Raw genomic sequence first — 13,039 nt, 5'->3', positions numbered from 1 at the left:
CATGCGCGAGAAAACGCACGTAGGCTAGACATTCCTGGTTTAGCTTACCCCACCCACAGACACACTAACTTACTCACTCTACTCTAGTTTAGTATAATTTTGAATGATACCTTGTATACCAATTACCGCTTTGACACTTACCATGTAGTGCTTTACAAATTAAATCACACTACCTATGACCAATTTGCTAAGTTTTTCAGACAACTGTTTAAATTATTAAAGTCAGCGGCTCAGGGGTGGCAAATTCAATTGTCCTTATTGCCCAGGTTGTCCCAAAGCTTGTACGGACAAGTGAAATTTGACCAGAATTTACTATATAACTATCAAACTATCAATTGGACAAGTACAAAATAGCAATTGACAAAAACGGACAAGCAAATCTAAATCAGATTTCGCCACCCCTGCGGCTAAAGGTTTAGGTAGCCAGCTCTGTATAATACATATTGTATATGAACATGAAAGTCAAGGTAGCGGCACAAGGTAGCCAGCTCTTTAATAAACTGTATTATAAAGGATCATTATATTAGTTACTTGTGATTAAATATTTACTCTGATCATTTGTTGATAACATAACAAAATGTTGGCCGATATGATATGAGTGCGTAAATACGGCGAAATAAACAGGTAAATCACAAATAGTAAATATTCTAACATGACTCAATTTGATTCCCAGTTAAACAAAGAAGTAAATAAAGCTCTGTATATTCTGCGATAAATAACGGTTGACGCGTGGACCGGTAAGAGAGCATTATGACGTCAAATTGCCACATGACATCCAATACATTACTCCTTGCGTAAATGAAGTCCAGCATTATTAATATCTATTAAAATATGTCAGTGAGCATGTCAGAATTAAAACAATCTAGGCCTTATTGTGATTTATCGTCTTATTTACAACGGTTCACCATTCAGATGCTTCTCGGGGCTAACGCCCTCGTGGTTCAATTCCTACATACCTGAACTCTGAACCGTGGTAAATTAGATGATAAACCACTCGAATGCCTTGATTATTTGTTAAATAAATCACAAGAAATGTAAATTATTTCACTAATATAATGATCCTTTATAATAAAGTTTATTTAAGAGCCGGCTACCTTGACTTACATGTTCATATACTGTGTATATATATATAGAGCTGGCCACTGGCACCAGAACAGAAAGAAAATGCCTCTGTACATGTTACACCTTACCCCCAGGTATTCTATAAGAACCATGGTCATGAACGGGAAAATATACTTACCCAGTTCGGTAAATGTGTACTATTGACATTGAACAAGAGGTAATTTATCATTCATTGTGTACCAGTCACATTTTTTCAATATTTCTTACTTGAGAGAAACAACACATAGTTTATAGTTTTTCAACATTTCACAAAAAACTTTGTTGAACTTCTCTAGTGAAGTTCCTGTCTAGATTACAAAACCATTCTGATTGGCTGATGTGCAAATGTATACTTTGTATGTCAGTCGTTGTCTAACTAACGTGTACACCAATATGTGTATATGCAGCATAAATGTGCAATATGAATTAAGTAAACAGTACAGATGTATACAAATCATTAATGTATGACTTCAAATTCAAAATCATATATAAGATTAATTTCATTCATCATTTCGAGTTTTATTGCAAAACTGTGAATATTTTGCATTCTGTTTTTGTTTGTTTACTTTTCTCCTAACATGTGCACACTGCTGTGACCTTTAGACCGGATGTTAATTAGGGAAGTTCATGCAAGTTTTTTCTGTAACGTGTACGAAAGCATAGAATATGTGGAGTATCTCTGCAATATGAAATATTGAGACAAAGTGACTGGTACACGATGTAAGATAAATTACCACTTGTTCAATATGCTGGGTACCCATTCACCGAACTGCGCGTTTTAGGTGAGAAATGTACGATTGAAATGGGTTAGTGCACTTTCCGGTTCATGACCATGGGTCTTATAGAATACCTAGGGGTAGGGTATAATGTGTACAGAGGTATTTTCTTTCTGGTCTGGTGCCAGTGGAGCTGGCTACCTAGACTGGCTGGAACCGGCTACCTAGCCACTGCTAAATTGGTACTGTTTTTGGTACTATTTTACCAGGAGTATAAATTTTTATTGCCCAAAAATACCTTCACTGACATGATCAATAATACATTTTGTTTGACTTGTGAAGAGTCATATGATGTTTTACTGATTAGTATGTATATTTACCCTTACCCTGCTAAATTTTTGTTATGAACTTATCCATCTTCCAATCTGGACAGTACAATTAGCTGTTTAAAGGGGTGCTTACCAAAAAGATACTGGCTGAATAGCAAACAGTGCAGACCATGATCAGACTGCACAGATGTGCAGGCTGATCATGATCTACACAGTTCGCAAAGGCAAAACCAATCATATCCAGCATGGTAAAGGTTAGAAAAGGCAAGCACATGTGACTTTAAATTGTAATATAATGTGTACCTGCAATGAATTTCTCAATTTAGTCTTTTGAAACGGTGACTTAAAGATGTTTGTCTGATAATACCTAGGTCAACTTCTAAATTATATAATGTATGGTTTTCTAATGTAAGGATACTTCTGCATGATCATTTTCAGCATGACTTGACCACATGATATAATCAGAACCTGCAAAACATGGCAGAAAGTGGCACGGAGCTTGTACAGCGTACTGGGTACCATTATGATTACGGTGTTGATGACCTTGATGACATAAGTTACAGCAGTGGAAGTGACACTGATAGTGATTATGGAGCTGATAGGGAGGACAATGACGAGTTCCCAGATGATCGTGTCCCTATCACTGATCCTGGACCCTTCAAATACAACAAGAAAATGATCATTGTGTCATTACCATGTGCGGTGATGGTTATGACTTTAGTTGGTGAAATGTAAGATCCAGTTTTTATTGTTACTAGTGGTGATGTAAATTAGTCAACATTTCTGTGTCAGTTAATTAGCGAAACAGAGAGATGCCATGTTTTTGGACAAATTTCTCACTAAAGAATGCACATAGTAACATTTCTTCTTCAATTCTAAGTTGAAACTTGTAAATAGGGCCAAACAACAAGTACCTGTATTAAGGGAAACCTTAGAAAAATCAAGATGATTAAGTGGTTAATTTATCATATCTAGCAACAGACTGTTGTCCAAGTTAGTTCAGACATGAAGCTATTCTTGTTCTGAAGTCTGGTACATATTAAATGGATGTTGTATTTTGTGTGTTTTCTCTCCATAGATTCCTGATGGCAGCTAGCTTTGGGGCAGGGGTAATTGTAATCTTGGATCCTAAAGGTGAAAAGAAAAGGTAAAATTTAGAAATACCGGGTAGTCACACTTGATGAAAGAAACATGGAAAATATAATGCATCCGTAATGATAAGATATCCTTATTTGTTGGAAGAAGTTTCGTTTATCATTTTAAAGTTGAGTGGGACATGGGCAACAAGAACAGGATAACATGACATGAGTGGAATTTGACTATAATTAACCTTGCTAAATTTCTGAAATGGACTGGTCTGTCATTCAGTTTGGGCAGTACTATTCATTATTCAGTGGGGTTTTCACTGAAAATTTACTGACTGATTAGCGAACAGTGCAGACCATGATCAGCTTGTATGGATGTGCAGGTTGATCTTGGTCTGCACTGGTTGCAAAGGCAGAATCAGTTGCCGCCAGCAGGCTAAAGATTAATTGAGTACCACTGAAAAACCAATGTTAGAGTCTCACAACCAGCAAGGACCAAGTTCAGTGCACATCCATACTGATTCTTTATCAATTTTGACACTTGTAATCTTTTATGCAACTGATAAGCAAACAGTGAAGAACTAGATCAGACTACAGGCTGATCTGGATCCATACTAGTTGCAAACCCTGATGTCTTTTTTGCACTGAGGCGCTCGTTTCTGCTTGCTGTATTTCATATGAATCTCTCTTTTCTTCCAGGTGTCTGATACTGTTCACTCTGCTGTTTGTGTTTTGTCATGCCTTTACAATCTACTCAATTATTCCATTACTATGGTAAGTTAAATTATAATGTTCTAGCAGTCAGAGAGAATTAAAATCTGCAATTTTCATAGTTTTGCTATATCTAAGATTTTTGGTTTAATTTATAAAATGCAAGTTTGTATTGGTAACACTGTGTGTTTTTTAGCTTGACTATTCAAAGAATAGTCTAGCTATTCTGCTCACCCTGGCATCACACCTTGGTTAAAGTTTTGCATGCAAGTAAATATGGATGACATTTAAAGGCATTTTAATAGCTTTGAAACTTATTTTTTCTTTTTTTAGGTCAATTACCAACCTCACTGGGTCAAGTCCCATAAATCTGACATGTAGTTTGGCCAAATTATGCCCCCTTTTGGACTTAGGAAATCCTGATTAAAGTTTTACATGCAAGTTACTATCTCCAAAACTAATGCAGATATTGAATTAAAACTTCACGTGTCTTGGGGGTCATAAAACTAGGTGATAGCATCAAGAGCCATAACTCTGCATTTTAGCCAAATTATGCCCCCTTTTGGACTTAGAAAATTCTGGTTAAAGTTCTGCGTGCAAGTACATATGGCTATTACTTAAAGGCATATAGCTCTGAAACTTATTTTTTCTTTTTCTAGGTCAATTATCAACCTCACTGGGTCAAGTCCCATAACTCTGACATGTATTTTGGGCAAATTATGTCCCCTTTTGGACTTAGAAAATCCTGGTTAAAGTTTTACATGCAAGTTACTATTTCAAAATCAAATGCAAATATTGAGTTGAAACTTCACATGTGTCTTCGGGGTTATAAAACTAAGTTATAGCATCAAGTCCCATAACTCTGACCTTCATTTTGGCCAAATTATGCCCCCTTTTGAACTTGAAAAATCCTGGTTAAAGTTTTACATGCATGTTACTATTTCAAAATCAAATGCAAATATTGAATTGAAACTTTACGTGTATCTTGGGTGTTATAAAATTAAGTTATAGCATCAAGTCCCATAACTCTGACATGCATTTTGGCCAAATTATGTCCCCTGTGAACATAAAACTTCTGGTTAAAGTTTTGCATGCAAGTTTCTATCTCCAAAACTAATGCAGATACTGGATTGAAACTCTCTATATATTCTAACATTTTAATAGAGTAATATTCCTGCTTCTGGGACAACCATTTGAATAGCTGAGCATTTACTGTCATACGGACAGATCTTGTTATCCAGAGTCTTGAATGTTAGATTATTTCATACATGTTAAAGTTTTGTTTAAATGATGATAGTATGAATTTGTCTGTCTGTGTAGATAAATTTTACGTGATGTTATTGTAAATTCTAACACGATCTGCAGCAATTGGTATATAAACATATAGCAAAATCGCCTGTACATGAATCTACGATAAAATATGGTTGGCTGTTACATTTCACCCCCTATGATTGTGAAATAAGAGATTCTTCTTCAGTTCCATTACATACAAATTATTTCAAGGCCAAACGGTTGAAAACAACATCTCAAAAACGTAAATATGATCAAATGTCATATTGACTTATTTGTAGGACCGTAAAACACGTTTTGATCTCTACAAGCGTATTCAATTAGCTTAATTAAGATTCAGCGGTGACGTCATAAATGTATGACATAAAGTATGACGTCATAATGATGTGACTTCATATAAAGTTAAGCTAGTAACTTGTAACACAGGGTCAACTCGCCTTATTTGACGATTCTCCTCATAATTAGTTTGCAAGCTGTTAGATTACTAAATTATAAATACTTCTCAAAATTCTGATAAAAAGAAACAAATATCATACGTTACATTGGCTATGCAACTTTTTCTAACCAAGGGGGGTAAATTGTAACAGCATATGACCCGAATGACGTATTACGCTGAAAATGTAGTACTGTAAAATGCGAATTATTTGCGTTGTTAGAATCGAAATAATAAATATGTTCCAATAATTTTATCAATTAATAAAACATGGGCAGTCGTTTGGATGCGGATAATTAAATCACTCGTGCTACGCACTCGTGATTTAATTATTACGCATCCAAACTCCTGCCCATATTTTATTAACTGATAAAATATAGGAACAGATTTATTATTTCTTAAATAAATGATCGGGAATTATTAATCTTCAGTATTACAGACCTGTGTTCATTTAAAGTGTATGTACTTAAACTGCAGCAAATACTTGTATTTCATACAATATCCAGCCAAGTATAAATTCATTTATTCAAAGAACTTCAAATTAAATATTATATACATGTACAATTGTCTGTACTGCAAAAAGATTGATTTTTTTAATGAGATTAATCAAGAGCATCCCATAGTGGCAAAATTTATATTGTGACAGGTTGGTTACCATACCTATGGGAATATTTAGCAATACTTCTGGTTCCAAGGTAATAAAAGTTGAGTTTGGAGACCTGTCTCAGAATGAAGTGCTTCCATTGGTAAATTTCGAATGTGAACTCCCGGACAACCAATCAGCTGCTGGAGTTTGAAACTGGTCTCCAAACTCCACTTTTAACCTTGAACCCTTGTCTATAGATATTATAGAGCTTAACTTGACTTTGCACCTGAATAGATCTGTTTATTCAACAAATAAATCATGGTCTTCAAGTGGTTAGTTGTCTAATTTATCATGGTTCAGATGCGCAAGATATACTAACTATATGAACAATGAACCGTGGTAAGTTTTACATAAAACAACAAGAAGGCCTCAATTGTTTTCATTCTTATATGCTCATTTAAATATTTTGGTAAAAATTATGCTGGGCTTCATTAATTTGAGTAGTAATGAACTGGACGTCATGAGGCAATTTGACATCACAATTGTCGTCATAATGATCTCTCACCTGTCTGCCTGTTAACCATTGTTTATTGCAGAATATACAGAGCTTGAACTTCTTCTTTGTTTAACTTGCAGTCAAATTGAGCCATGTTAGAATATTTATTTTATCTCATGTATATTTCACTGTTGGTTGTGTTTTCAGGTTGTCTTTGTTCAATATATTTCTGATTGGTGTGATCAACATGTATGTGATTCTGACAGGCGGGTTGATAGCTCTACAGTTCACTTACTTCAGAAAATATGAACAAAAACTTGCCTTGGTATGTACGTTGTGAATGCCTCTATTCTAGTTTTATGATATCATTAACCCTTACCCTGTTAAATTTCTATAATTAACTTGTCCATCTTTCAATTTGGACAGTACCATTAACTGTTAAAAGGGGTGCTTACCAAAAAGATACTGACTGAATAGCGGACAGTGCAGATCTTGATCAGACTGCATGGATGTGCAGGCTGATTATGATCTACACTGGTCGCAAAGGCAGAATCAATCTAGCATGATAAGGGTTAAGTGACCTTTTTACAGAGAGTTTTAACTTCAGCTGTGTTTTAATGAACTGGCACTATCACATTTTCGAAAAAAAAAGTACAATTTTTCATAAGTCCTAAAAGTTGAGAAAAAAAAGAAAATCCAAATATTTAAACTTTTGATAAAGAGAACATGAAAATTGGTTAAAAAGTTTATATGTTTCAAGTGCTTCTGTAATAGATTTGATAGGACAGTGAAAACTATCCTTCCATGTTAAAAAGAATGTTGCATATAAAATGTTTCTTTTGTCAGTGTTGTTACATTTTCAGACAGTTGAACGGATGTTATTCTCACTGTATCCATGGTGTTGTCTTACATTGCTGACATGGACAGCATCCTCTCTCATAAAGTGGCAGCTAATTCCCTACGTCTTCCTTGCTTTGGGGTAAGATATAAAAAAGAAGTTGTATTGCTGACATGTACACTATCCATCCTCATTAAGTTGCAGCTAGTTCCTTTTCTTATATACCTATATAAATTCTGTCAAAAATATGGCTTGTATTTCACAAGTCGGTATGAACAGGCAGGAAAAAATTCCATATTATACTTTTTGTATTGTCTGTTGCTGGACTACTTTCACATAAAAAACTTCACTCAGTTCTGTTTTAATATCGGTAAACATTAAAGGTTTCGTTTGATAACAAATCAACTAACAAAAAGGTGGATGTATATAATAAAAGGGTCATTATAACAGTAGCTAGATCTGGGATTTTGTATTCGGCTCTCGTAGATTTTGCAAGGTAGAATCAGACTTTACACTTTCACGACTTGTGAGAACCGATCTGGCAAAATCCACTCGAGCCGAATACAGCATCCAAGATCGAGCTTCTATCATAATAACCCTTATAATTTTCTTGTAACAAAGTTACATTGCTGGCTTGTACAGTTTCCTCTCACATTAAGTTTCAGCAAGTTCAGTTTGTCAGTTTTGAGTTCATTTTTAGCTTTATCTGTCTTGACATTGTGCATATTTTATTCCAGATTTGTATACCTGCAGATGTTCCTTACACCTCACACGTCATCATTCAAATCTTTGAAAGAAGAGAAATCGGAAGAATTAGATCTTAGTGTTCTACCAGAAGTTCTCTCCCTTTTAATGGCCATTATTTATAGCATCTCGCCGTCCATGTTACATATGATACTTCATTTCATCAATGGTTCTTTCAGCAACCTTTTCTCCTTGACAGTGCTGGTATGTATTCATATCTATTTCTTAACACGGTGTAATTGGTTTCCAGTCTATTATAATATTTAGCATCTGAGTGTAAAGGAGTTGTTGTGTATGTTTTTATCTGTGGTTACTAGGAAGCCAAGCTTTTCTTTGAAATCAAGTATTTTCCAAAGAAAGAAATTACACATTTGAGTTTTTTTTCCAAATGATATAAAATTCACTTATTCAATATACATGTAGAATAAAAACAAAAGAATCATTTTAATCAAGTTTGTCTTTTTGAGAAAATTACATAAAAGTTTGCATACTTACAATTTTTCACATATTGTTACCTTAGCGCAAAAAGTGGTTATCTACTTCTTATGTCAATGTAGTTAACAACTTTTTGTGCCGAAGCGATGAATTTTCAAGGTAAGGTTGGAAATGAAAGAAAAACAACAAATTTTGTGAACAAGTTTTTATCATTATCACTAAGTCTTGCTAGGTTATCTGGTGTAAATTATTTGTTGTCTAATCTTTAATAGAAGCCCTTTTGGAATATTGACAGTTTCTTATTTCTTTGATATAAAATTGTAAATACTAGTCTAGTGAAAGTTAATTTCAGAGAAATATTTCTTATTTTAATATCACCTTAAATGAAAACAATTATATGAATGCAAAACAATGAATTTATTGTAGGTATTATTACATATTTTTAGATGCACATTTTGCTCATAATTTCACTAAGTATACAGTATCCCTCACATTGTTGACGAGATTCATGATTATATATATATATTTCAGAAGCACCCTGTGTTCATATTTTTGACTGGTATTACCCTTCCATCATTGATTAGATGCATCATTATATATATTCCATTCATTTTTTTACTGAATATCACCTCAATGATTAGATTAATTATATATATTTCAGATGCACCTTGTGTTCATATTTTCTTTGAGTATATTCCTCACCACATTGATGAGCCTCCGAGGGATCTTTGACTACACAGGTTGGTTTATATTTTTGCTATTTTATATAATAATTATAAAAATTAGCCTGGTTGTAGGTAAAGCACAATTGAGTGGTCAAAGTTCAATCCTAGAGCGAGGCAATTGGTTTCCACTATGATTTGACAGAGGACTATTTCAAAGTCATTTATCTGGTACTTTGATTTATGTATTGAATTTGTCACTTCCTTATGGAGAAGAGGTCGGCACTGGTATAGAATGGTTAAGTTTACCAGCACGCTGTGACATAACTTTAGACATTAATCATTAATCCTTCATAGCTTTATACAGGGACCTCTGTAGCTGAGTCTTTGAATCACTAGCTCCTCTCTGATGTGGGTTTGAGCCTCACTCATGGTGTTCAATTCTTCATGTGAGGAAGTCATCCAGCTGGCTTACGGAAGGTCATAGGTTCTATCCAGGTGCCATCAGTGATGAAATAATGCATGGAGGGGCACCTGGGGTCTTCCTCCACTATCAAAGCTGGGAAGGGTCGCCATATGACATAAAATTGTGTCGGTGTGATGTTAAACTCAACAAAAACAAAAAAATTCAAAGCTATTTAAGTATCTGATCACCTTTGTTAAGGGATGCAGTTTATGATAATATGATGTGACAACTTCTCCTTATGAATATCATGTTACTGTTTTATTGATATACTCGTTTCATGCATTCTAGGTTTAAAGGAGATTTTGTAGTGTATATTTTTTTCTTGTATACTGGACAGGTTTAGTTGTTTTTTTCAGGTGGTAGAAAACTTTATCTTACACCCCAGGGTCTAAGAAGGTTCTCTTAAATTATGTGCAACACGCTTTATTTATGATGCAGATTTGTGTACTAGTTTATACTTTATTTAAACCAGGATAAAATCATTTTCTTCCTTCTGGCAAAATTCTCAATTAAAAAAAGTTATTATAGGAGAAGTACATTGAGTTACACTCTGTAAAACACTAAACAAGAACCCTAATATTGTTTATGTTTGAGACATTTTGTTTAGGGACATACGTATACTGCACTTTGTTCAATTATGCATCTGTGAGAAAACAGTGTTGTAAAAATTGTCTTATGTTTTTGACTATTACTTTTATAATACATGTATGTTATGCAAAAAAGAATCTGTCACTGTGTGTAGGTGCAGATGCAAATATCAGGCTGTCTGGTAACTCTTTTTGCGGTAACTTGGCATAGCCTCGTTACATCCTAAACAGTTACCTTCTTGCCAGATATTCCCATCTGAACCTACAAACAGTGGAAGATTTTATAACGATAACCAGAGCCATATAGCTGTCGTATATGTATTGATACCGTTTTGTTAATCTCTGGTTCCTGGCATTATAGGTTGGATGTACGAGTCCATAGTTAATGCTAGAATCATCAGTAGAGCAATATGTACAGCTATGATATTCCCTATTTTGATACATTATCAGTGTTCTGGTCCCTGCATTACAGGTTGGAAGTATGAGTATGTTGTATATGGTAGGATGATCAGTGGAACCATATGTACCGCTCTGATATACCCTGTATTGATACACTATCAACTGTCGTCACACTTCTTACCATGGCTACCTGCAGGTGTAATTGTTTATGCAATGTATGGATTCTTGCTGAGTGATAAAAAATTCAAGGTAAGTTGCTAATTCTTAAGGATAGGTTAAAAAAGCATTTTTAGCTTGATTGAGGGCTATTGCAGTCACCCCAGCGTTAGCATCGGAGTTAGTAAACGTTTTTTTATGAAGTGCAATATTTTCTTTATGACTTAAGATATTTAACTGAAACTTGCTGTACTTGCTTGTAGTGACAGTGTTCATTAGTGTGACAAGATGCATTACTCTACCTGCAATTCAATGTAGATAGTTACCTTTCTGAGGCTTGATTTGATTTCTAGTGGAAACTTTGGCTCCATCTCAATCTTCCTCAGGACTATGATGTCACATGATGATGGTGGTTTTTAAGTGTAAAGTAATGTGTTTTTAACCATTGCAAGTACTAAGTTAAAATTTCAGGAAATATCACAAGGTTACAGCATCATGTCCCATAACTTTTGCATGAATTTAACTAAATTTTTTGAAAATCTAAGCTTTGCATACAAATTCTCTCTTCAAAGTCATTGCAGATATTGAACTGAAACTTTATACAAGTTATATAGGGGGATAAGACATGGTGACTGATGCATGTCCCATGACTCTAGATTTTACATGTATATTGGGAAAGTTATGCCTCTTTTTGGACTTGCAAATTGCAGGTTTAGGTTTGCATGGAAATTACAGTCTCCAAAACTAATGCATATACTTGGTCAAAACTTCACACAGATGTTGGGTGCAGTCGATCACAGCATCTGGTCCCATAACTCATAGATGTATCGGGACAATATACCTATTGATTGAGTATTCTTATACAGAAGATCCATTTTTAGCCCACCATCATCAGATGGTGGGCTATTAAAATCACTCTGCGTCCGTGGTCCGTCCGTCCGTCATTCCGTCCGTCCGTCCGTCCGTCCGTCCGTCCGTCCGTCCGTTAACAATTTCTCGTTATCGCATCTCCTCAGGAACTACTTGGGGGATTTTGACCAAACTTTGTCAGAATGATGAATTGGTACCCTTGTTGTGTCCCCCTGAAAATCAGACTGGTTCAACAATTTATGAGTGAGTTATGGCCCTTTGTTTATTTCTATATTTTACATAGATTTATATAGGGAAAAACTTTCAAAACCTTCTTATCCAAAACCACAGAGCCTAGGGCTTTGATATTTGGTTTGAAGCATCATCTAGTGGTCCTCTACCAAGATGATTCAAATTATTTCTCTTGGGTCAAATATGGCCCGGCCCTGGGGGTCACATAGTTTATAATGACTTATATAGGGAAAAACTTTGAATAACCCCTTGTCCAAAACCACAGGGCCTAGGGCTTTGATATTTTGTATGTGACATCATCTAGTGGTCTTCAACTAAGATTGTTCATATTATACCCCTAGGGTCAAATATGGCCCCGCCCTGGGGGTCATATGGTTTACATAGACTTACATAAGGAAAAACTTTGAAAATCTTCTTGTCCAAACCACAAAGCCTAAGGCTTTGATACTTGTAATGTAGCATCATCTAGTGGTTCTCTACCAAGTTTGTTCAAATTATCGCCCTAGGGTCAAAAATGGCCCCGCCCCGGGGGTCACATGGTTCATATAGACTGATATAGGGAAAAGCTTTTAAAATGTTCTTGTCAATAACTACAACATTCAAATTTGGACCACATGTATATTTTTGAGTGGCAAGATGAATCTTGACATGAGTTGACCTTGATTTTGACCTTGTGACCTACTTTCACATTTCTGTAGCTACAGCCTTCAAATTTGGACCACATGTATATTTTTGAGTGGCAAGATGAACCTTGACATCAGTTGACCTTGATTTTGACCTAGTGACCTACTTTCACATTTCTGTAGCTACAGCTTTCAAATTTGGACCACTTGCATAGTTTTGTGCACTGGAAAAAACTTTGAACTTGATTTTGACCTACTGACCTACATTCACATTTTTGAAG

The 13,039-nt window shown here is 35.1% G+C and overlaps 1 protein-coding gene across 1 annotated transcript in view; it reads left to right on the top strand.

Moving 5' to 3' along the window:
• Positions 1 to 13,039, top strand: part of LOC123543432 (uncharacterized) — a 31,077-nt gene that overhangs the window by 211 nt on the left and 17,827 nt on the right. The window contains exons 2-9 of the mRNA XM_045329500.2: positions 2,585 to 2,877; positions 3,225 to 3,293; positions 3,931 to 4,005; positions 6,955 to 7,072; positions 7,611 to 7,726; positions 8,323 to 8,533; positions 9,426 to 9,504; positions 10,952 to 11,127. Coding sequence (XP_045185435.2) covers positions 2,624 to 2,877; positions 3,225 to 3,293; positions 3,931 to 4,005; positions 6,955 to 7,072; positions 7,611 to 7,726; positions 8,323 to 8,533; positions 9,426 to 9,504; positions 10,952 to 11,127 — 1,098 coding nt within the window. The 5' untranslated portion in view covers positions 2,585 to 2,623. The remainder of the gene's footprint in view (positions 1 to 2,584; positions 2,878 to 3,224; positions 3,294 to 3,930; positions 4,006 to 6,954; positions 7,073 to 7,610; positions 7,727 to 8,322; positions 8,534 to 9,425; positions 9,505 to 10,951; positions 11,128 to 13,039) is intronic.

This window comes from Mercenaria mercenaria, chromosome 4 (assembly GCF_021730395.1).
Source record: "Mercenaria mercenaria strain notata chromosome 4, MADL_Memer_1, whole genome shotgun sequence".
In the NCBI taxonomy this organism is placed as follows: domain Eukaryota; kingdom Metazoa; phylum Mollusca; class Bivalvia; order Venerida; family Veneridae; genus Mercenaria; species Mercenaria mercenaria.
Note: the sequence above shows the minus strand (reverse complement) of the source record. Positions and strands in the feature narration are given on the sequence as shown.